The following is a 25387-nucleotide window of genomic DNA, read 5'->3' on the forward strand; positions in this document are numbered from 1 at the left end:
TTTTCTTTCTTACTCTTGTGAGAGGAATGCGTGTTACTCCAGTGCATGAAACATCTGGTTGCGATTAACTGCTCGTGGTGTCTAAGGTTGGCGGATTGTTTGGCTGAACTGCCATAAGACAGCTGAATAGGATGATCTACATAGACAACCTTGTGTTGCTGACCGGCTATTGTGTGGGATGAGATTGTTTCCTTTAAATTATATAAAAAGAAAAAAAAGAAAACGCATGGTCACGTTACAAATGCAACATCTGGCGGGGTGTGAATAAATCTCTAAGGGTTGAAGATTGTGAATTCTAATTTCTGAACATTTTTTGTTAAGCTTCAGAGAATTTAAAGTGCTAATGTTAAGTTTTCAATGTTGAGATTGGATTTATTGTTTTTTAATTAAAGGTGCACTGAGTATTTTTCCTAGTTTTACGCGCAAATAGAATAACAGCAATTTTGAAAAATATTTAAAATGTTAATATTATGTTGATATTAAAATAATGTACACTGACATAAGATTAAGACTGTAGTCTTCTAAAAACAGCGTTTTAATTCTGCATAAAGTGGGTCCACCCTCATGGATGCGGCCACGTTGAGATCACGTGATCGGCTGTGATAGTTGATTCTAATGTTTACTTCACATAGCTACATTTTAGTCAGTGCTCAAAATGAGTTAAAACGTTCAAAAATATTAATTATTTTTTTAAAAAACAGCTTCATTGTTAATGTGCAGCAGCAACTGTTTCATCCAGGCTGGTCCAAGTATAAATTCTAACTAAACTAATATCAGGATGAATAACAACAACAAAAAAGTATTGAGTGCAACTTTAAAAGTGTCATGTGCTCTAAGGTAAGTTGAGCTGTGGAAAATAAAGAGTCAGAATGAATTATATAATTAAAAATGAAAAGGTCCTCTGTATTTTATTTTCAGAGGTTGTTGAACTTGCAAGTTCTTCTAAGAGCCAAGATGTTTTCCATCTTGATTGCACAGCAGAACAGTAGAGCCACTTACAGTAAAATGTCCAGATGTTCTGACAAACACCAAGCTTTCACATTCCATTTTGTGCCTCATGAGTTATGCAACATTTAACTGCTCTTCTCATTTTTAATCAGAATGCCGAATCTAGTGGAAATTTCAAACCTCAGCATAGATTTTGTTTCACTCTGAACTAAAAACATTAGGCATATGCTTGGAGGCTACATGACATTGGTCATTGACTGAATCTTGCTTCAGCTGGAATTTGCAGTGCAATTTCCAAACGAATCACTTCTGAATTTGTATCTAAAAGCAGGATGTTGTCTTTGTTTGTCACCGTGTTTGTCAATGAGTGACACAGTTTTCCTGTGGTTTGCCTGGATTTTCTCCAGACTGCAAACAAATGAGATACTGTAGCTGTTTTTGGTTCATCTTTTGGTTAGCTAAATGTTTGTTTACCATTAATCAATTGAATGCATTAACATATTAATGATTAGTAAACAAAGCAAAAGGCCCACGGAAACAACCTAATAAGGGTGTTTAGACCACACACAGTCAAATGCTGGTCCTCTTCCATGTGAAACTCCTCTATGCAGAACATTTTTAACCTTAAAGGTTTTATTTCAAGCAATATTTCTCTTGCAATGTCATGTTTCAGGCTGTGGCTTTGAACAAATGTTGGTTTTTGGGTGTGTGGGAGCTTTGTTCCTGTGGATTTCCCAGAGTTTTGCTGTTATTTTCAGCGAAAAGACTGAAATAGCTGTCAGCATCAGTCCTCAATTCTTTGTCCCAAGCCTGTTTGTTCTCTTGTTTTCCACTCTGAGGTTTCTATGGGTTGTGTATATCTGTCCAGTTGGATTTTTGGACCTGAGGTCACACTCTGTGGGGTTTCTTAACGGACTGTTCCCCCTCCCACCTGCGGTTCATCCTCTGGTTTAGTATAAGAGTGAGGGGGAGTGGGCTCCAACTACAGAAACATGTGTTCTTTCTTTATTTTCTCTGGCTTTGGACAATGACATATAAAACCGCCTGGAGTCACCCCTCTCCATTCCCATGAGCATGGTAGCCACATGAGAGAGCGCTCTAAGGCAGACTGCGCTCCAGGACAGGAAGAGGAAGTAGAAGATGGTATCGTTTAGTTAACTCATGAATGGACCATCCTGGCCAGTGTTATTTCAAGAATCAGATGCAGACCACGTGCTTTTTATCACTCCCAAAGCTAATGCATAATATGTTGACCTTGTTTATTAGCACATATCAATACTTTCATATATTTGGTGTTATGAAATGTCATAGCTAGTTGTGTTTGGTTTACTATGTATAATGTAGCTTAATATATAATATTTAACTAAAATAATATACACTATCATTCAAAGGTTTGGGATGAGAAAGATTTCATTAATACTTTTATTTAGCTTTATTAAGGCATTGATCAAAAGTGACTAAAGACATCAATGTTAAGCAAAGAATTATATTTCAGATAAATGCTGTTCATTTTTACTTTCTATTCATCAAAGAATCCTGGAAGAAATGCACAACTGTTTTCAACTGTGATAACAATACAAAATTCAAAAAAAGCATCAAATCAGCATATTAAAATGATTTGTCTATATTAAAATCGAAATCAGTTATTTTGAATTGTAATAATTATTCACAATATTACTATTTTTATTTTATTTGTTTATCAAATAAATGCAGCCTTGGTGAGCAAAAAAAAAATCTTTCAAAGACCCCAAACTTTTGAATGGTAGTGTGTATATAGCGTTAACCTAAACTTAATTTTATTATTATATTTAATATGTATATACAGTCTAACTATAATTGTAATATTAGAGTGTCAGATATTATACTATATATGTGGACATCATGTGATTACTAGGCATTTAGCACTTACAATACTAATATCATTGTCATTTGTTACTTTTGCAGACGACTTCAATGATGAAGAGGAAGTGCAGTCTTTTGGCTACAAAAGGTTTGGTAAGTGTATTGCAGTGCCTGATGAATCTGCAGTCAGTTCACGATCAATAGAGATGCTCTTCATTGTTTTCTTCATTCTTCTCCATATATCAGTTTTTAGTGTTTGAAAGGTAAATTGGACTCTAACTTACAATCAGGAAAGCTGATTATAAGTTACACAAGGTCATGCCCTGGTGTCTTCCGCAGTTGTTTTCCCATCTAAACGTGCTATTATCATTAGTCCATCAGATGGATGTTTTAGTGAATAGATCTGGATGCCTCAGTCCTTTCTTTGCCTTTTCATTGGACTGTTCTGTTTTTGATCATTCTAATAATTTGCTTTTTTTTCTATAGTCCCATGAGATTTCAGGGCAAATTTCCTCGGGGATTTGATTGTGAAGTTCTATATGTCATATTATTCAATTTGATGCTTTCACTTAGGGCTGTGACACACCATGACACAAGATGATGTATGGCCATTAAACAAGCATCTGTTAGGCTAGTTTTTGAGGTGTGTTTCACACATCGGCTAGTTGGGTTCCCGTCGGGGTCATAGGTGAGAGAGATCCTAAGATTGGATATTCAGTTTAGCAAACGAGTGAGTGTAGAAGAATAGAAGCGAAAGTGGTGAAAGCGAGCAAAAAAGCCAAGATGGCCCAGACAGTAGTCTATTTTAATTTTAGGTCATCTTACCTGAGCATTCCATTATGCAAATATTTTAAACATGAGCTGCCTGGAATGAAGAAAGTGATCAGCATGACTGATATTCAAAATGGTAAGTAAGCACTTCTTTGTTTATGGTCCATATATCTACAGTCCTTTTTTCGGCCTCCCTTTTTTAATGATGAATATAGACTATCGATACCTGCTGAATGGTATAGCATGGTAATGGATATGACAATGCTAATAGAAATAGATTTGCTATGCAGCTGCTGCTGTTGATTATTGCTGTGTTGTATATTACTGCTGCTGCAAAGCAAGTACAGGAACTTGCTACTGCCAATACATACGCCGATACGCTGCTGTGAGTATGTAAGACATACTGCTGCTACACAAATAGCATATACCAATTACCCATAGCAGATTTATACAGGTGGAGCTGGGGAAGGTGGAGGGTTTTAGACAAAATCTGAATGCACGCTGCAACTGCTGTAGTGAATTATAACCAGCCATTTAACCGTTGAGCAGCAAGCTCATTGGCTGCAGATGCGTCATGAACCAGTCAGCTTGTGCCAAGTAGTTAATACTGTAAATATCATCAGCTTGCATTAAGGACCCATCAGTCTGCGCCATCTAGAGTTTTATGACAGAACTAGGCATTTATTTCCTTACACGCAGGCGCAGAAACCACATGCTAGTTGGCTGTAGTCTTTGTGGTGTGTTCGAACCAAGCGGCAACCTACCCCCGTTTCTCTTGATGCCAATATGGAAGTGACTTAAACTGCAACTGGCCGCTAGGGACAAGCTAGAGAGCCCCATGTTAAAATGCCCAATTTTACAGCGGAAAAAAAACATGTTTACAGCCTGGTACAAATTGTGGTTTTGGTCTATATAGCTAATTTTGCCCTTCATGACAACTGTGAGGGGGGTGAATTTTTTTAAACCTTAAAATTTTCTGCATAATTAAGGCCATGGCTACTTGAGGTTGATTGCCACTGCTGTTACCACTAGCCGTTTGTCTGTTGCCTGTCACCTCAGCTCCACCCACGTCCCGCCTTTTTGCCCATTTTCTGTTATCCGGGAGTGGCATGCAGTGATGTGCTGCCAAGATGGCAACAGCCGGCTGTAGGTTTCAAAGATGCTCTTCAGAAACCTACGGGTTATGTCACGGACACTATGTCCATATTTTTTTACAGTCTGTGGTTCGAACGCAGTTTTTTGGCCAACGTGAGGCAACAACACAGTTAGCTTTTGTTGCAGCTATTTCTTTGACGTCGGCTTGTGTGTCACAGACTTTAAAGTTGAAGTTAGTATTTTTTAAGGTTTATCTTATTTATTAAAGCTGTTAAATGTCTAATCTTAATAAACATTTTCATACCATTATAACATTACATACATTATAATGTTGTGGTGCATAAATTCATTTGTAACAACATTTGATTTGATTTTTTATTAATATTATTAGACAAAAAAATAATATAAAATGTTAGTATAAGACATTTATCGGTTATCGGCCATAACCTGAAAATATTTATGCAGAATTTAAGTATCTGTGTATCCTGAGTGTTAAACACTGCAATCACATACCATAGTGACATTATATTATAAAATGTCAAGGAATCCTCTATGCTGTAGGAATGCATGTTGAAGGTGTATGTTCATTTAACATCTACTTTAAATCTCATACTGTCTTGATTTTAAGAAGTGCTTTGTTTAATTTAGCCACTGTGTCCCACAAGAGATGCCTCCAACAACAAATCACATTAACTGTGTAATTCGATAGTTTATTACCTTTGCATTAAGGCATTTGTAAATGTAGTCTTTGGTGGTCCAGAAAGAGGTTTCAGGTTTCTGTCTGAGCTAGCACCATCCAACTAGCTGTTATTAAAACAGCAAGAGTTATTTCCCAGTTTGACTTATAGATTTCATTTCATCCAGAGTAATAATGTGCTGTTTGACCACTGAGGTAGAGGAATGAGTTGAAAAAGGGCATGAACATTTAGAGTGTAGCTCTTAAAAATGGTTGGCCTCCAGCCCACAGTTCATTTGTCACAGCAGAAGAGTGGTACCAGGTGAATTTATTATGCACCTCATCAGTTTTGAGTACTTTAGTGCAGTGTTAAATTAATTTGACTGAATATGGGTGATTTAAGTGGCTTATAGACTACACTTAGGGTTAGGTTTCCTTTATAAATTTGATTTTATGATGATCGTGTCAGATTTAGGGTTAAGTTTAGAGTTAGGATACCTCTTTTGAGAAAAATTGGATTAAAACTTTTCATGGGGCAATAATGAATGGAACAAATATTAAAGGTGCCGTAGAACTTCTTTTTAAAATATGTAATATAAGTCTAAGGTGTTCCCTGAATGTGTCTGTGAAGTTTCAGCTCAAAATACCCCTTAGATTTTTTTTTATTCATTTTTTTAATTGCCTATTTGGGGCATCAATAAATATGCGCCGATTCAGGCTGCGCGGCCCCTTTAAATCTCATGCTCCCATCCCTCGGAGCTCACGCTTGCCTTAACCAGCATAAACAAAGTTCACACAGCTAATATAACCCTCAAAATGGATCTTTACAAAGTGTTCGTCATGCAACATGTCTAATCGCATAAGTATGGTATTTATATGGATGTTTACATTTGATTCTGAATGGTTTGAGGTTTTGCTCCGTAGCTAAAGCTAACATTACACACAGTTGGAGAGATTTATAAAGAATGAAGTTGTGTTTATGAATTATACAGACTGCAAGTGTTTAAAAAATGAAAATAACGACAGTCTTGTCTCCGTGAATAGAGTAATAAATGATGGTAACTTTAACCACATTTAACAGTACATTAGCAACATGCTAACGAAACATTTAGAAAGACAATTTACAAATATCACTAAAAATATCATGTAATCATGGATCATGTCAGTTATTATTGCACCATCTGCCATTTTTTGCTTTTGTTCTTGCTTGCTTACCTAGTCTGATGATTCAGCTGTGAACAGATCCAGATGTTCTGCCCTTGTGTAATGCCTTCAACATGGGCTCGCATATGCAAATATTGGGGGCATACATATAAATGATCCCGACTGTTACGTAACAGTCAGTGTTATGTTGAGATTCGCCTGTTCTTCCGAGGTCTTTTAAACAAATGAGATTTATATTAGAAGGAGGAAACAACAGTGTTTGAGACTCACTGTCTGTCATTTCCATGTACTGAACTCTTGTTATTTAACTATGCCAAGATAAATTCAATTTTTAATTCTAGGGCACCTTTAATATATTGCAGTCTGTTTGTTTGAGCAGAACTGCAGTCCGATAGTACACAGAAACTATCTACAGGGGTTTGACTTACTGGTAGTCACTGATCTATTTTCCTGTCATGCAGGCTAATTTCTTGGCTTGATGGCTGTGAGGTGGGTGTAGGGAACGAGTGAGGAAGTGGAGTGAAGGAATCCAGCAGAATGTGTAACTGCTGCGTCAGCGCAAGAGTGTAGGGCTGGTGGGTTGTGAGGTCGGGATACCCAAAAATGAAAATATTGTCATCACTTACTTGGAACATTCTCACTGGGTAGTTATAAGAGCTTAATTATAGGAACTAGCCACCAAAGCAGTTCCTCAAGAACTATCCTTAGGGCCATTTTTCTGGTTGCATTCGCATCGCCACTAGAATCTCTGAAGTGATGTAAGCCACGCTTGTTGTTGTGACTTTTATTTTGACGGTGCTGAGAACGCCAGAACCTCAGCACACAGCGCTCCCATGCTCCGTCTTCATTATTTTAAAAACTGTTTAAACAGTCCTGTCTAATACGTTATTAGATAAAACTGTTATACAAAGAAAGTAAACAGTATATGAAAAAGTATTAGCGTTTGCCTTGTGGGTGATGCCCAATGTCACTAGCTGAGCAGAAATACATATGCCTAATCATGTCTCGCTTGGTCCTCTCAAAGTCGCATTGGATTTTGTCCTTAGCATAAAGGTTGAGAGGTCCATCTATCACTGTTTTCCATGTTCGTGGAGTTAGTTCGTGGAGTAAATGTTTTGGTTATAAACTGTGTGTACACAGCTTTTTAAAAAATAGGGGGTGCTGGTGTTTCGCATGCGTTTGGCCAATCAGCATACAATTACCTTACTGGTAGTTCCTATTGTGCTGCACTGTAAAACCCAATAAGTTCAGAATACTCAAAACATTTGAGGAAACTTATTACTGAAAAAACATTTAAGTAAACTAACTCATTTTTTTAAAGTTTGTAGAACTTAAAATTTTTGTGACAAGTGGGGCGGGGCTGAGAGCCATGGAAGCGGATCAAGGCCAGTGTGGTGCACAGGTGTCTCTCACTAACAATCCCGTCACCAGCATCCTTTTCCCAACTCATCATAATGTTAATTACATACAGTTAATTTACATAAACATCACATTCAGATCTTGGTTAAATGTTACATAGCAAATAACCAACCTGGTCTCATGGGAGAGACGTACCCATGGGCACGTTTTCGCGAGACACAAAATTACGTACCTGCACGTACGTTTCGCTGCAGTTTCCGACAGAAACGAACGCTAGAGGCCGGTAAAACGTCAATGAGCGCTTTGGCTCGTTTTCACACATAATCCGGGGTCGGATTATGGATTCATAAAAACTCGGGTTGGTTTAGGCATAGTGTCGATGGGAAGTTATTTTAAAACGCAAAGGAGCGCAATTGTCAAATTGAGAACCGCTGCGATTCGTCTAAAAAGCAACGTCATAAAAACGTACCGCATTCACCCTATTATCTGCTATGGAAAAAAAAAAAAAAAAGAACGCTTTTAGTGCCGCTCAGTGGACATTTCGCATCGAAACTGCAGTGATATGTACTCACTGGTACGTATTTCGCGACTCGCGAAAACGTGCCCACGGGTACGTTTTCGTCATGAGACCAGGTTGCAAATAACACATGCTATTATAACTATTAGAGAGACATTATCAGAGAGTCGTTACATAATTGCATATATGTATTCAAACAACATCCTCAACCTAACCACAGGCTCTACTCTTCACCACAGTGGTAACCCTACAAAACTAACATAACAGAACCCCCCTGAATCCCAACATAACACAACATTTAACATTAACTTATATCTCCATATGTTAATCTTGTGCAAAAACACACAAAATAACACTTAATTTCAACAGTTATTTATATGGTCTGATGCAAAGCATGCTGGGAATTAGAAATCTGCTGCAGCTCAACTCAATCATATTAAGTTCAGCTTACTACAATGAAATTTTGAGTTCATGCAACTTTTTTCTATTAAGTACAATGAACTTTCATTATTATTTGAGTGAAACAAACTCATTTAATTTAATTAATTTCACTGTTCAGTTTTACAGTGTGGATTAGACCCTGCTCTGAAGTAGGAGCTAATTCAGTTCCGCCAAAAGGAGTTCCTAGAACTAAAATCATTCCTAGTTCTTGTGATGCGAACATGCCAAAAAGTGAGTTCTTACACCATTAGTTCTAGGAACTATGCAAAGGTACCTCCGGTACCTCAAGTGAGTTAGTGAGTAAATGATGAGAAATTTTCATTTTTGGGTGAACTATCCCATTAATGGATACCCTTTTCGCTAAGCCAGTGCTGTCATAGACAGAAAGTGGGAAAGCATGGAAACTATTCTAGGCACTTCTCTCTGTGGCAAAACCAGACAATCAATGCTGTCTGTTTGGATATGTCATACATTTTGATTTTAACACATTTTCACTATTAAGTTGATTATTTTCCCCTTCATTCAAAATATCAAAGTGCTGCCAGATATTTGGCAAAAGTTACTCTTTATCCTTCAGTGGAATAGAAGGGATCCTTTTTACTGTTTTATAAGCCATTGACATGGAAATATGGTCTTTCAGATGGTTTTCAATCCCACTGGGAAAAAACGTTGGATGGGGAAGGAAGTAGAAGTAAAGAAATACAGAAAGAAACCATTTTAGATCATTTTAATGAGAAATGAGCAATACTGAAATCAAAGTCTGGTAGTAAAGTACACGAGTAGAATGAGTAATGGTAGAATGTAGTTTTATGTAGTTGCTATCTCTTTGTTGTGATGGTCACCCAACAGACATTTACTGATTATAAGTAACTTTGCAAGTACATGCCAACTTATTCTATTAACCCTACCAGTCTACTAATACTCTGCTAACACTAATGAGAGTCAGTAGACATGTAGGTGCAACGTTACTTATAGTCAACAAAATGTGTTAAAGGAACCATCAAAACAAAGTGAAACTGAAAACTTTCTGCATTTTTGCATTCTCAAAAACCTCACTTAATAGGATTTTATAATTGTTTTAGGGATTTATAGGATTCATATTTGTTTTGTTGTGTCCTCATTGTTTAGTATGTTTTTAAAGCTATTTTAAATATGAAATGTCCTCATATTTCATGTTTACGTCGTAACACCAGTGTAATACCCATGTCATTATACAAATTTGTGTCCTCATAAATCACAAAAACGCATGCACACACACATTTTTATATTTATAGAGTTTTATATTTTTTATAAAATATGTTTTAGTTTTAAAATTTTTTTTTTATTAAGAACCTTCACATTTTGAAAAAATAAGCAAGTATTTACCTGTTTCTTTATTTTTCTGACAAAAGAAACAAAACCAAATAGAAAAACAATAAAATAAAGAATCTTTCAGGATATAATGTTTGTTTATTTGTTTGTTTCTTGTTTTGTTTAGTTAGAAGCAAAATTTAGTTAGAAGAATGTTGGAAATAAACTTGCATCTTATCTTACAGAATTTAGTTTCTCTAGTAAATCTGTCTCTCTTCTTTTGCAGTATCTGTCTTTGTTCTTATTTACATGTTTTGTAGCATTCATTGGAAAAATGAATTACATATTAACAATAATTAAGGATATATACAGTAGAAATGCTTAATTTGATATAGTATATGTTTGTGCCAGAGTGAGTGTTTTTGATTTGGCTCAGGTTTTTTATTACTAAAAGAGAATGTTTTTAGAGACCTTGCTTAATGCACCCCCAGGGTCTTCATGGTATTCTGTAATGCTGGCTTGAAACATGACATACTTGTGTGTTTTCAATATGCGTGCAGAGACCAGGAGGATACAGGTAGATGAAGAAAGATAATTTGTCTGTCCTCGAGCCAAAAGGTTCTGCGGGATGAGCTGTCAAGGGGGTCTGGAGGATTTTATCCTTATCTCAAGCCTGCTGTAACCTGGATTATGAGAATGGCACACAGTTCTCCTACAGAGAACAGGATTTTTTTTCACAAATGGCCGCTTCCCAGCAGGAGGTTCATAGCATGAGGATTCTGGAAAGAGCTTGGGTCATTGCTGGGTCAGGCCAGTTGAATTCTCCTCTTTAAAAGCACCTTTGCTGGAGCTAAGCTAAAGGGAGATAAGCAGCCACACAAATCAGAGCTGAACAATTCTCTGTAAAACAATGTGGTTTACATAGTGACAAGAAAGATTTAGAGTAAATCTTGCTTGTTTATGCTGAGTTGACTTGTTGTTGAAGGCCTTGACTAAATTCATGCTTCTCAGTAGTCGATTTTTTTTGTATGACAGGGAACAGATCAGGAGTGGCGGTCTCCTCGCGTAAACAAGGAATGCAACCAAAGCTCTCCTTCTCCACTCTAGACAAATAGATATAAATTCAGCTTCTAAAACAAACCATCTGTTGGACTCTGCAGACGTGCAAGGAGAATGGGTCAAGTTAGCATCCGTCCAGTCTTACAGAAGGTCTTCGGAGATGTTCTTGCCTGCTATAACTTGATAGGGTGTCACACCTAAATGATGGATGGACTCTGTGCCTTTTCTTGCTCCACAGGGTCTGGCGTTCATTCAAAAACAATACATGTCACTGATGGAGACCAACTCTTTTCTTTTGGCATTACCAATAAAAGACAGACCCCGAGTGCAGCGCTGTGTCTGATATATTAATGAAAGTCTTTTGGCTCCCAACTCAGCCAAAATCAACTTTGCGCTTCCTGGCCTAAAAAAAAAGGTAGAGTGAAAGAAAGATGTGTATTTTCCTTAGCTCGACTCGGAGTACTACTTACTGGCAATCGGTTTTGCGGAACTGGCCAAGACAGAGGCACAGCGCCTTTGTTTCTGAGACTTTGATTACTTTGGCTGTCATGGGAACTGACGCACGGTATTATTCTTGATCGTGTTACGTTTTTTGACTTTTTAAATGTATAATTTAACCCAGATAAGCATACATAAATTATGAATTATTGTGAAAAGGCTAGGAATTCTTCCTCTGATGGCAGACATTTGGAGTGTAATCAGTTTGAACTGTGGCACAAGGTATTTTTCTTCATGCTACATATGTAGTTTAATTGGACATGGCTCCACTGAGTGTTGTAAAATAATGCAAACACATTCATTTCATTTTGTAGTTGTTGTTTTTTCTCCCAATGTAATTAGTGTTTATATTTTGTTTCTTAGTCACTTACGCAATGGGTGGAGTGGTATCGTTTTCCTGGTGTTTGTTGCACTTTGTTCTGTTACGTGTCAAGCATGCCTGGCATGGAAGTTTATTAAAGAGCTTGGTGGTTTTATGGGCTGCGTAAAGTGATGAAGCTTGTGGGTGCTCTTAGGCGATTCTGGCTTATGTCAGGCTAAGCTTAGTTGCTGCGGTAACTAACAGCCTTCCACTGTGACAGCCGCTGATTGCTGAGTCAGGATCCAGGCCTTGCGGTGGGCCACCCACTAGCACGAACCTTTCCTGCTCCAAACCCCCCGACCCATGCTCTTCCCGCCAGCGCAGATGACTATGCCCCTGCTAGAACATTCTATACACAATAAAGAGGTTAAAGGAACAGTTAACCCAAGAACATTTTTAAAGACTCTTTCCTTAGTGACCACAGCTGTCAAACTCTAAAAAGAACAACAACAAAAAAACACCATAAAAGTATCATGAAAGTTGTTCATGCCTTTCCATATGAAAATCTTTTGAAGGCTTTGCATGAAGAAAAACAGCCTAAAATTTAAAGGTGCAGAACGACATTCTGGGCAGCGTTGTCAATTGCTTTTATTTGAAAGTAGCTAAAACTGGTCGCTAAATGTCGCTAAATGATGTCATACTGGCGAGTCCACTGATCTATATTAATATAAATATAGATCAGTGGGCGAGTCATGGAATCTAGATAAGGTTTGTGAAATCGTGGTCTCAGAAGTCTCAAAAGGAGCGGGGAAGTCGCTAAATTGATTCTGGGCTCTTGATCATTATCAGCGCTTGAAACTTAAAATGGCAAGTTATTGGGTTATTTGGTATTTTATTAATTTGTAACAAAATATTAAATGAAAAATCTTCTATAATTAGGGGTGCAACGGTTCAAATTACTCATGGTTTGGTTTTTATCACGGTTTTAGGGTCATGGCTTCGGGAACTATGTCCAGGAATAAAGGAATACTCTCAAATAAAAATAAAGAAAATAAGAAAAAAATCTATTCAGTCAAGAACATTTCCTTGTCTTTTGTTGTTTGATTAACATTAAAAACACAGACAGCAGGAATATTAGGCTGCTGTCACTTTAAGACATAATGCACAGATCCAGTACACCAGTGGTCACCAACCTTTTTAAGCCCAAGATCCCTGACCTTGACCTTTTTGAAAGACAAGATCTACTTGATAGAAAAAGACAGCCCAGATTGTATTGAGTATTTTTTTCATGGTCAATGTAGATTCTGATTTATTTATTTACTTTTACAAGCAAATTGGCCAATTCTGATACTGGTTGCAGTATTATTAATATTATTATAATAAACAAAAATACATAGCCATTTCAAATTAGAGGGAACCACTGCTTTTTAATCACAATCCAAACAAAGATGGTACGCACGTTTCATGAGCAGTTGTTTTTTATTTGAATTAGATTTAATTTCAAGATTTAAAAGCAAAAACAGAACAGTCTGACTTTATCTTTGTGAAATTATAAATGCTACACACAAAAAAAGCATGAAACAAAAACAGCAGGCTGAATGAGACGCAGATTCACTCTCTGACAGCAGGTGGCGCTTATGGAGCAGCAGTGATACTTTTGTACTCATATTTTATTTCGCGAGCTACTGGAACAGTGATAAAGATCGACCAGTCGATCGCGATCATGGGTTGGCGACCACAGCAGTACACTGATACTGATACACATGTGTTGTCTACTCGACTGTTTACATTCACTTAATACATAACCTACTATGTTTGCTAGGATACTCAACAAGACGGGCATGTTTGTTTAATTTTTGTGTGAATTTGTCCGTTCAGGCGCAAGACTTGAAAGAGAACTCAATATTTGCGTGCTGTCTGAGATGCGCTCTTCAGATGAGTGCACACAAATCTTCTCACAGCACACGCGCAAGTTCTCTTTCGCGTCTTCTTGCTCTTAAATGTTTAAATTAACAAGGTTTAAATGAGTTTAGTTCAAACACAGATAGCATTGTGTGCTGTTCAGGTTTCACCAGTGCTCGCGCGCTATCGACATATTCAAGCATATGGTCATATTCAAGCATATGGCACTCGCATTGAACAACGTTTACAAAGAGTGACTGTTTTGGCCAAGTTTTTTAACATTGCTGTTGTAACATTGGGAAACTATTCAAATGGGTATCCATCGACTGAAACATACATTAGCTGAGTCTGTCTGTTTTATGTGTTATTATTTTTAACAAAACATGTTATAGATGCATCGTCAAATTTAATATGAACCGCAGTGCAGGTGCAAACCATGTGGTTTGATTTTTTTATAAAGAACCGTTATACCCCTATCTAAAATGTAATGAAGTTATTAGTCACCAATAAACGGTCTTTCACATCAAATCCATAAAACAAGCTAAACAGAAATTTTAATTAATTAATAACAACATTAAAATTACAACACTTAAATGAAAATATAAAAATAAAAGTTAATTCAACATATTAAAGGTCCCGTTTTACGTGTTTTTTTGAAGCTTTGATTGTGTTTATAGTGTGCAATATAACATGTGTTCATGTTTCCCGTGTAAAAAAACTGTATTTTTCACATAATTTACTTATCTGTATACCGCTGTTTCCACTGTCATAAAAACGGGCTGATGACTTCCTTGTTCTATGAAGTCCCTCCTTCAGAAATACGTAACGAGTTCTGATTGTACCAGCGGTTCCTGTGTTGTGATTCGACAGAAGCTTAGCGCTCCTTGCCCAGAAAGATCACGCCTCTTACCATAACATGTGCTGCACATAGTTTTACATGTGGATTATTGTGGTGTTGAATGAACACAAAAGACAATAATTCCTGAGAGACTGAACTCTTTAATCTCCGCAAGCAGCGACAGAAAATGTACAACGTCAGCACTCACTCAGAAGAGTACCTCATACGGAAAACAGCCATATACATAAACATAGTCCCCTCTTGTGGCCATTATGTGCACTGCAGTCCAACATTAACTATTGCAGTAAGGATACCACAATTATAATTTTCGGGAACCGAGATAAACATAAATTGTAACCATTGATCTCTAAGTACAGCATCCCTGGGAAGGCCAAACAAAGGTGATTGGACTGCGGGATGAAAATAACACAGTTTCGACGACATGGCGACAAACACACTCTACAAATGCAACTCTTGCTCTTCTGCATGGGAGCGCAACAAGACCACGCCCCCTTTTTTGCTTATTCCTGTGGGCGGAGGTTAGTCAAAAAACTGTTTTAGTGACGTCATTAAAGAAGGAAGTAGAGGGATGTAGTCCAAACTGGCCGTTCGATGTAGGCGACTTCTGTTAAATAAAATATCTCGCTTGGCATTGAACTTTGAGCTTTAAAATTTTACAGATTTTATTTATACTCTAACAACAACATTACACACTAACTAAAGTTTGAAACATGGGATCACGAAGAACGGGACCTTTAATATATATTATAATGGTATATAAATAATCCACCTAATGTTGTCTTTTAAATTGTGTTTGTCCCTTTTTGAGCTTGACAGCCCCTGATTGTTTCAGAAAATTCCACTTTTGTGTTGCATGGAAAAATAATAGGCCAAAGAGTGAGTAAATAATGACATAATTTACATATTTGAATGAACTGTCCCTTTAAGAAGAGAAGAAAGTGTTTCACAATTCTAAATTGCTTTAATGCCTGCTGTGTTGTTGCTCTGTTTGAATTTGGATGCAGGAATTGTTGACTTACTCTGAACTGTGCCATTAATTCCTTGAAGGATCATTGTTTAGTGCTGTAATTTACTGTATTCAAGGGTCTCTCTTGCCTTTTTGTTGCCAAGCATGTTCTTTGGCAAACATACTGACGAAATGAGATCATGCCTCTGAAGACATGAAACGAATGTCACCCCGTAATTGTGCATGCAGAAATCAGGAAAATCAGTATCCCTCTTCAGTGTAAGTCATGATTTTCAGCTGACATCAGAATCATCATTGTAAATAAGCGTGTGATATATGGCTTTGTGGTCACCCTCTTATCATCCACTTATTATGTGTTATTGAAGCAACATGTACATAACAATTTAATTATCATTCAAGCATATGTCTCTGAGGAGAGGTACTACATTTATATGACTACATTTATCCAAACCCAAAAATAATCTGCACTAGCTCAGAGGGTCTTTTCCCCCCTCTTTCGCTGTCATGAAAGTTCAGGGCCGGATTCCAGAACATTACAGTGTTCTGAATGAGCGGGCTGTTTTGAATCTCCTTGGATACATCTAGATGACATCACATTACTGTCAAGCGCAATGAGCCGTATTGAAAATTGGTTCAGGCAACAGAGCATTTGTGGGAGGGGTTCTTTTCATTAACCCCAGTAGTGTACTCTCCTCTCAGTTCCTCTCCGTTTATAAAAAAAGATTGAAAACAAACCTTTATTTCGTAATATGATTTCTATCACTGAGGTCATTACTACGAGTCCCTCTAGACTCTCTTTAAAGTAAATGTTTTAGCCTTGAGGCTGTTAAGTTAAACTACGTTTGAATTCTGCTTTATGTTGCATACTTTTGTACTACATGCATAGTATATATACTGTATAAAACATTTTAGAACGTTGCTTTAAGAGTGTTTTAGTAAATTTGTTATGTGTGTTTGTCATTTTTATAATTTGTTTTTATAAATTTTATTTTATTTTAATTTTTTGTACTTCAGCTTGAACTTGATTTCAGTTAGTTGCCAAGATATAAAGTTCTCATCTTATATTTGTTTTATTTTAGCTTTATTATATATATATATGAGAGAGAGAGAGAGAGAGAGAGAGAGTGGACAAAAACAACATTTATTAAGATGTCACTGCGAGTATGCACGTTTTTGTTTTTTTGTTTTTTGTTTTTTAGTGCTTGTACTTCTCAGACTTTATGTGATTACTCAAATATTTTACTAATAAGTGCACTGCTGGAATGAGCCTTTAGTTTATCATCTAGATCATATATGATTACAATGGCATGTGCCCTTGTGGCCTAACGTTTCTAATGTTGGGATAATGAAGCATGTGTTTATGCTTTAAGGAAACCAGACGCCATAGTGTACATAAGCATGCAACTATTCACCATCGGGTCTCTCCATATGGCCAGTTTATTTGAAACTCATTTGGCATTGGTTGATGCTCACGTCAAAACTATATAGCAACTACTGTAGATATGCCAGAATATGACTACACCACCTATAAGCACATGCAGATAGAATCTGATCACTTACACAGTCTAAAAGATTGGGTTATAAAAGCGTAAAAATCTAATTTTGTTCACTTTGTCTCCACAAAGTGTGAATGTAGCTTTTTGTACTTTATGCTTGTGGTTGAATGGGCTACAAAAGATGTATCCCACCTTATACTAAGTTGCTCAGTAGTAAGCGAATGCCAAGACTTTGCAATTACTGTACATAATTACAGTATTGTGTTAGTTCTTTTAAGGGAAAGGAACATTTGTTCTTCAACTCAGAGTAGACTAACACCGTGTCCTAACCAGACGCGATGCGATAAGATTCTAGCGACATGCAGTTTGTCTGTCCACACCTGATGTGTTAAATGTGGTTAAAGTTACCATCGTTTCTTACTGTATTCACGGAGACAAGACACTTTAAACACTTGCAGTCTGTATAATTCATAAACACAACATCAATCTTTATAAGTCTCTCCAACAGTGTAGCATTAGCCGTTAGCCACGGAGCACTATCAAACTCATTCAGAAACAAATGTAAACATCCAAATAAATACTATACTTACACGATTAGACGTTGCATGACGAACGCTTAATAAAGATCCATTTTGAGGGTTATATTAGCTGTTTGAACTTTTTTTATGTTGTTTAAGGCAAGCGTGAGCTCTTGGGGCGTGGAGCACCAGATTTAAAGGGCCACACACCCTGAATCGGCTCATTTCTAATTATGCCCCAAAATAGGCAGTTAAAAAAATTAATTTAAAAAAATCTATGGGGTATTTTGAGCTGAAACTTCACAGACACATTCAGGGGACACCTTAGACTTATATTACACCTTTAAACACTATTTAAAGTAGATACTGAGTTATCGAAACAATCTTTGTTATAGATTATACTTGTTTGTTCGCAATGAGTTGACAGTTTGAACATTCTTGTGCCCATTTATTTATTTTCACGAACTGAGGTTGAATTATCCATGGTTACTTTCAATACGGCTACAAAGCTGAGAACACAAAATGATATACAAACGGACATTAGACACTTTTAACAATAAATAAAGCACATAAACAGTACTTGAGATTATCATTGCCAGTACTTTGTGTTGTTGTTTCAGCCTCGACGACGCAGAAAAATAGAAACCGTTTCTAAAATAGAATCATCGCTACATCACGTGTAGTTAGGACACGGTGTACAATAGCTAAAATATGTAATTATTGTGCAATTAAAAACAACAACAATATAAATAACATATTGTGTGCTGGAATAAGAACAAGGTGATCTTGTGTGACTTCACTCAAGTCATTGCCAAAAAAAGTTGCAACATTCTGCATGTATCAAAGCCAAAAAATGTCTTCTTGCTATGTTTTTTAAAGAAATTTTCTGCTTCAATCACCAAGACAGATGTTACATTATATAAAATGAAGACGCTATCATGAATAACTTCATATAAAGTGAGAGTCTGGTTAAGTTATAAGCATAATACTGTTAAACCATTTGGAAAAGTTGCTGAAGAAGAATGTATTTAAAGGTATTTGCATTTATTTAGTGCAGTAGACCAATATCAAGAGCAGAATCTCTCTTTTAGCTCATTAGCCAGAGGCTGTTGGCTTCGGATTTTGATTTCCTGTCTCAGATTCTGAGTGGGATCTGCCTGTCTGTCTGGCCGTGAATTATCTCTGTTTTTGTCTCCACGCATTTTCCATACATCCTTTTTATGATTTCCTCTTAAGGTTGTGCTTTATTCGACATCGTACTTCTACAGTAATACAGTACAGATGATTTCCAGTGCTCAACATAAGCATATGGGCATGACCATTCTAGTCTATGTTTAATTTATCTTGAATGACCATTAACCAGTTATTTAAGTTGTTGAGAAGCTTGTTTTCACAATCGCTAGCTCTCATTCTTTCAGAGTCTCACTGGATTTCTAAAACTGCACATGGCCTTGATCACATAAGGAAATAATTGGAGCTGAAAACAGCCCACACGTGTCCCAGTTACTCTGCCAATGTCTTAGGAAAGACTTTATTGCCTCTCTCTGAACTCTAGAGAGGATTTATTCCTATTTCTGCCTTTATTTTGTTGCTGATGTCATAAAACAAACAAACAAACAAACAAAAACAAACGGTTGGATCCAGAAAAAAAGATGTTCTTTAAATCGCTTGCTGTTGACTTGTTTGCATCAAAACTGCATGTGTCTGATCACATTTGAGCAAAGGCAAGTAAACATGTAAACAAAGGCTTCATGTCGTAGCCCAACCATGAGTGCATAACAATATACAGAGGAATTATGACCTGGATCGTTAGTGCATGATTTTCCATGAAGATTTGATCTCATTAATCTACTCGATCAATCAAAATGCTCCAGTTTAATGGGCTGTGCTATTGGTCCAGACCTATTCCACATGGAAACACCAGATTTGGTGGCATGTTCAAGCTGTCCATAAGTTAACATCTTGCTAAAATATGCTACAGAATTCACTTCCTTTACACTAGTTGTATTTAAAAACTACGTTAAACTCTGTAATATAAAGGGTTCTTTGAGGAAAAGCATTCCTTGCATCCAAACTGTAAGCTGAACTGACATTTTAGATGTTTGTTCTTCAGTCCTTGGCATGGAGGGATGATGTATCAAATGTTCTCTTGCATCCTTTGATTCCCCCCACACACTTTCTTTAATAAGCTCCAGATGGTTCTGCCCATTTAAAGTGTTATAAACCTGTTTTCTGTCAAAAAAGGGGAAAAATGTTGATGCACGCTATAGTGTGGAGCAGTACAGTTCAGAGGTTTATAAACATAATGGTTTAGTAATTTGTCTCTGTAGTTATACCCCCTTTTTTAGAGCGTTTACTTGTTAACATTCCAGAGAGGGGGCTTGTAATGAGGGACGCTGGGGGCAAGATGATTGGATCCAGAGATTTTCACCAGATACACAATATTTGCTATTTCTGATGCTACAGAACTGAAAAGAATTGCATGCAAATAGTGTTTTATTTGAGTCTTGCTTTGAGTGATGATTCCAGATGTTCGCAGTGGCCGGATCGGGAATTGATGCAACATATATTTAACATGATGAAACTCATTGTTTTCTGATGTTGAAATAAACCGCAATGACATACAGCAAGAGTTTGTTTCCTCTTCATCTTCAGAGACTGACTGGATCTGTTTTTACTAGTCGTCCATGTTTGTTAAACTGTTTGCTTTCAGGGCTGCCAATCCATTCTGTTTAATCATTTCTCGCTTCTGGTCTTCAAGATTTGTCCAGTTACAAAACAATGGCCAACATGAAATCAGTTGAGTTAACGCTTGAATGAAAATATAAGAAGAAATACTTCATTATCACAGCTTTTGCACATGTGTTGCATGCAGATCATGCAGATAAGTCTATAATTATTATCAAATGACAAAAGAATTGTTTTTCTCAAATGCCTGGACTCTGATTGGACCCTGAGGAGTTGGCTTAATGTATCTGTAACTCTTCATTAGCTTCTCAAACTGTAGGTCACAATAGCGCAAGCATTTAAATGTTAAGGAAGACTTAATTAAACATATTTATAACTCAGCCACCCACAGTAAATGTGCAAGCATATTTTTTAATAAAAATTGTAAAGGCTGCTTGAGGCCTTTATGGTTTCTGTGAGACCAAATTAGATGGCCTTGTGAGATCTCGGGTGATTTCTTACTTTTAACAACTCATTTGTCTCATTGTCCTGGAATAAGGGTGTGATCATGGTTGGCTATCTTCCCTCATTTCCAATATAAAAAAATAGAAATGGAAATAAAAAATATTTTTTCTTTAAAATGCTTGGTGTGCTGGCAATAATGACCACTTTATTGGGTATATTGGCTGTTTTTGTTATAATATATATACAAGTTGTACACATGCTGTACATAGCAGATTAATTGAATAGTGGTGTGGTGGAAGTGGTATAGGTAGCAGAGTCCAAAATAGTTCAATTATGACATATTTAGCATTTCAGTACTCTTAAAAATGAGGAAAAATTCAATAAAGAGACAACAGAAAAGTTGAAATCTATTATAATTTACCCTTAAACTAGGAAGAGCATATTTTGAATCATTCAGAGGCGCACAAAAAAGTTCCCCTAAGTGAAGAATCATCCTTATATATTTCAGTCCCAAGTACCAAATCAAAAATCAACTCAAACATGGACCAATTTCTGTGTGTAGTGTGGAAAAATGTATTTTTGTGGCCATGGAAATTTCCATCACAAGTGTTCTGTTGCATTGGGCAAGTGTGAGTGGGTCTTATAGCAGGTACAAAGAAAAAAGAGAAGTACAGGAATTTTCTTTGAGCGACTTCCTGAGTCTAAATGAAACACAGCTGTTGCACAGGCATGGATGCAGGCCTCAGTGTTTCTCTCTCTCTCTCCCCCAATCTCCTACCACAGTTTAACAACCTCATCTCACACAGAGTTAAAGCAGCACTTTTGTTGTCCAAATTTTAATATGATCCATCATGATATCTGTAGGATTCAAACTCTGAAGTGTTGACTAGGAAAGTAGTCATCCAAATGTACATTAACATACAGTAAGTTCACCTGTTGTGTGTTATACTTTAACTTCATTCAGACTGTTTGACTAGTTATTCTCTCTTTGGGAATTTCCTGGATCTGAACCTGTCACTGCTGGCCTGTTAAAATTAACACTAGCCACTTTCCAGACCCTCCCTAAAGCCCTGTAGTAAAGGGCAAGGTATGGTCATCCATTCCACAGCCTCAGTTTGCTTTTCCCTATAGGTTTTTCCATGTGTGTGAGTTACAAACATTAAATGTGTGGGTGTTTGGATGTGTGTTGGATGCGAATGTTTATAGATAATGTTGTCATGTACAGTCTGCAGAGACTGCATTAATCTATTTGGCAAGTGTGTAAGAGGTTTGAACAAGAAAACGTTTTACTTAAGAATGAGAATGGTAAAGAAATTAAGTCGTATTCTGATTCAAATGTCTATATAGAACAATAGATCCTTTTCACAGACTGTGATGACGCGTTTTAATGGTCATCAGTATTGTAAATCCTGCAAAGATTTTTACATTTTCATTTTAAACACACTATACATTGTATTATATTAACTTTGCATCAAATTACAAAAAACTAGTTAGCGCTGCTTTGAGGGTGTTTCTAATGACTGCCGTTATCAATCGCTCTCTGTTTTTTTTGAAAGTTCTGAAAACACTATATTGTGGACTTTTTCTTTTGCTATTTGCGCAAATAGAAACACAAAATATATTTAATGAAGTCTCTCATTCACCGCTATAAAAGTTTACCCAACTACGACGACTTGAGTAAACCGGAAATGTGAAAAGGGTCTATTCTAGTTCCTCAAAGGATCCATTAACAATTGTTTTTGTACCGTAAAGGAATAAATATTTGGAAAAAGAAACAATTCCATTGCTATATGATGACATCATTTCAATTATAAATAGAAAACATGAAACGTTTATATTACAAACATAAATGCACATACTTCGGAATCAGACTACATTGGTTGCGTTGTAAGCCTTTGATTCACTTAAAAGAACCGGTTCATTAGAGTCATTCGGTTGGGAATGGGACTACATTGTGCTGTTTGCTGTTGATTCACTAAGGCTACATTCAGACTGTCAGATTTATCAAGTGTGAATGGCCAAAAACACATGATATGTGATTTTTAAAAATGCATTTTGAGCTACATTCATATGTGGTTTGAAATCCTATTCAAATCGCATTTCCGGAAATCAGTTTCAGTCTGACTACTAATGGATTTTGTGTGGTTTATGTGACTTTTTCACGCCACGTAAAACGTAAACATCAGGCGTTGTTATAGGAAGCATGCTGAAAGTCACTGCAGAAACAAGGTTGTGTTGTTGCAAAGTGCTGGACGATGTAAATAATGTTGTAAATAAGACAACATCTGTATTGCAAACCCCTCCATGTTGCGATTAGGCATGTGACGGTATCAATTTTTCTTGTTGCGATTAATTGCTGAAGCTTTTATCACGGTATTGAAATAAGTTGGGAAAAAAAAGAGTTTTGCCTTAGTATAACAGGTTTAAGAACTCTTTTTGTAATAACAAAAAAAACCTCTAAATGTTTAAATACAATAATACAATACACAAAAAATATATAAAGTAAAATTTTCAAACAGATTAAATGCAAAAGAATTAGGCTATAAAGAACAACAGGTTACACTTTACAATAAGGTCTCAGTATTTAACGCATTGACTGAGATTGAGCAATAGCTACATTTGTTACAGAAAGTATTATTTTTTGTGTTAATGTTAGTTAAGAAATACAACTGATAATTTCAGGCCCATTAAATAAGTTCTTTTGATTTTAGTATTGATATTAAACAGTAACTAAGAAATTACATTAACTAAGAATAATTAATGCTTTATAAGTATTTTTCATTGTCAGTTTAATGAATTAACATGTTAACTCACAAAGTTTTACTGAACAATAACAAATAATCAGAACATTTCTAATCATTAGGGCATGTTGTAGTCCAGATTAAAATATATGTTTGAGGCATTTTAAAAACTTCACTAGCGCAGTTGCTTTGTTTATGGGGTTTCCGGGGTAACCGTTGCACTCTGCTGTTCCATCAGCGCCCTCCGCTGTCAGAGAGTGAACGCGCATTTTCATTCAGCGCGTCTCCTTCACTCGTTCCGCCATGTGCTTCTCGTGCACGTTGGGCTTGTTTACATGAGCACGTGTTCTTTTGACGCAGAATACAGCGGTGTTGTGCATTTTATATGGTTGATGGGGAAAGTATTCTTAAATGCATCATAACAATTTTAATAATTGGTAATAAATTATTATTTACGGTATTTTGAAATACCCACGATAACAATATCGTGCATATTCATTATCGCGATATATCGCATTACTAAATATCGGCACAAGTCTAGTTGCGATTTATGTTGTTGTTTTTGCCGTATGCCTACCAACGCAATGGCATTACAATAGAAACCAATGCAGATATTCTGGTAAACGAAAGAACGGCATGAACACACAAATCAGATCTGAATAGTTGTGATACACATTGTGGACAGTCAATAATTTTAGATAAGATTCCAGTTGGATACACAAATAATCTGATTTGGACTGAAAGTGTGAACGTAGCCTAAGTGAACCGGCATAGAGACATTAATTCTAATGTTTTTTTGCTGTAGATTTAGCAACTATGTTGCTGTGTAATTGTTTAACTACTGCAGGTAACTCCATCGGTTCAGTGGGAACATATGCGGGAACCATTTACGGGCAGCAATTAGTTCCAGAATTAACCAGAAAGCAGTTCTCATTCCCAACCCTAGTTGTGAGTGTAACATGTTTGCTTGTTTCCCTATCTGGTGTTTCTGAGCACAAATATAAGTGTCCCACCTTGGAATTCTGATAGAGAGCACATCTGTATTTCTTCAGTGAAATCAGCTTTTCCCTCCTGATTTCGAAAGAATGTGTGAAAAGTGTAGGAAGGCAAGCTGTGCGGTTAATCTAGCTTCAGTGCTGTAAGTCGGGAGCAATTTGTCCATCTCTAGTTAATAGTTTTCATTAGGTGAAAGAAACACAGCAATAAACACTCTACAGCAATGTAAAAGTGAAGCATTTATTGTTTTCTTTTCTCTCTCTCCTTTGAAAACCCAATGACCCATAGCCAGAGGTTGTAATGTTGCTTGTTTACATGGTGTGGTTTGGTTATAGTTGAGTGAGGGTGGGTAGGCCACTTCTGATCTCCCCCACACAGACCACCTCACCAAACCCTCGATGTAAACCCCCCTGCATCCTGGGCCATAGCTCGGAGGGCCCTTTGAGGCGCTCTGCCATGATGTTTACACAGATGTGTGGGTCTAAGGACAAGCTCTTCAGCGACCTGCCCACCCCCAGCTCTCTCCTGGGGCTTTCATTTTAGCCTGACCTGGATGCCATGGCTGCCACTTCCGACCATATGCTGATAAGTCAAACAAGGATGTGAGCCTCGTTGTGGAATGTCTGGAGTTTTCTGGAGATAGTAGACATGTTTATTTGCTAAGCCTCAACTTAAACACAACAGGGGTCCACTTTGCTCAAGAACATGCAGCGCGTGGCGAATTTGATGTCATAGTCTGTTATGTACCGTTCAAACTTTTTGTTTGACCTAGTGTGACACAATGTACAGTTGACCGCATGTTCCCTCTAAATTGA

At 36.9% G+C, this 25387-nt stretch overlaps 1 protein-coding gene across 1 annotated transcript in view; it reads left to right on the top strand.

Moving 5' to 3' along the window:
- Positions 1-25387, top strand: part of colec12 (collectin sub-family member 12) — a 40467-nt gene that overhangs the window by 554 nt on the left and 14526 nt on the right. Inside the window, exon 2 of the mRNA XM_067362370.1 lies at positions 2893-2943. Coding sequence (XP_067218471.1) covers positions 2893-2943 — 51 coding nt within the window. The remainder of the gene's footprint in view (positions 1-2892; positions 2944-25387) is intronic.

The sequence above is a fragment of the Chanodichthys erythropterus genome, chromosome 16 (assembly GCF_024489055.1).
Source record: "Chanodichthys erythropterus isolate Z2021 chromosome 16, ASM2448905v1, whole genome shotgun sequence".
Classification (NCBI taxonomy): Eukaryota; Metazoa; Chordata; class Actinopteri; order Cypriniformes; family Xenocyprididae; genus Chanodichthys; species Chanodichthys erythropterus.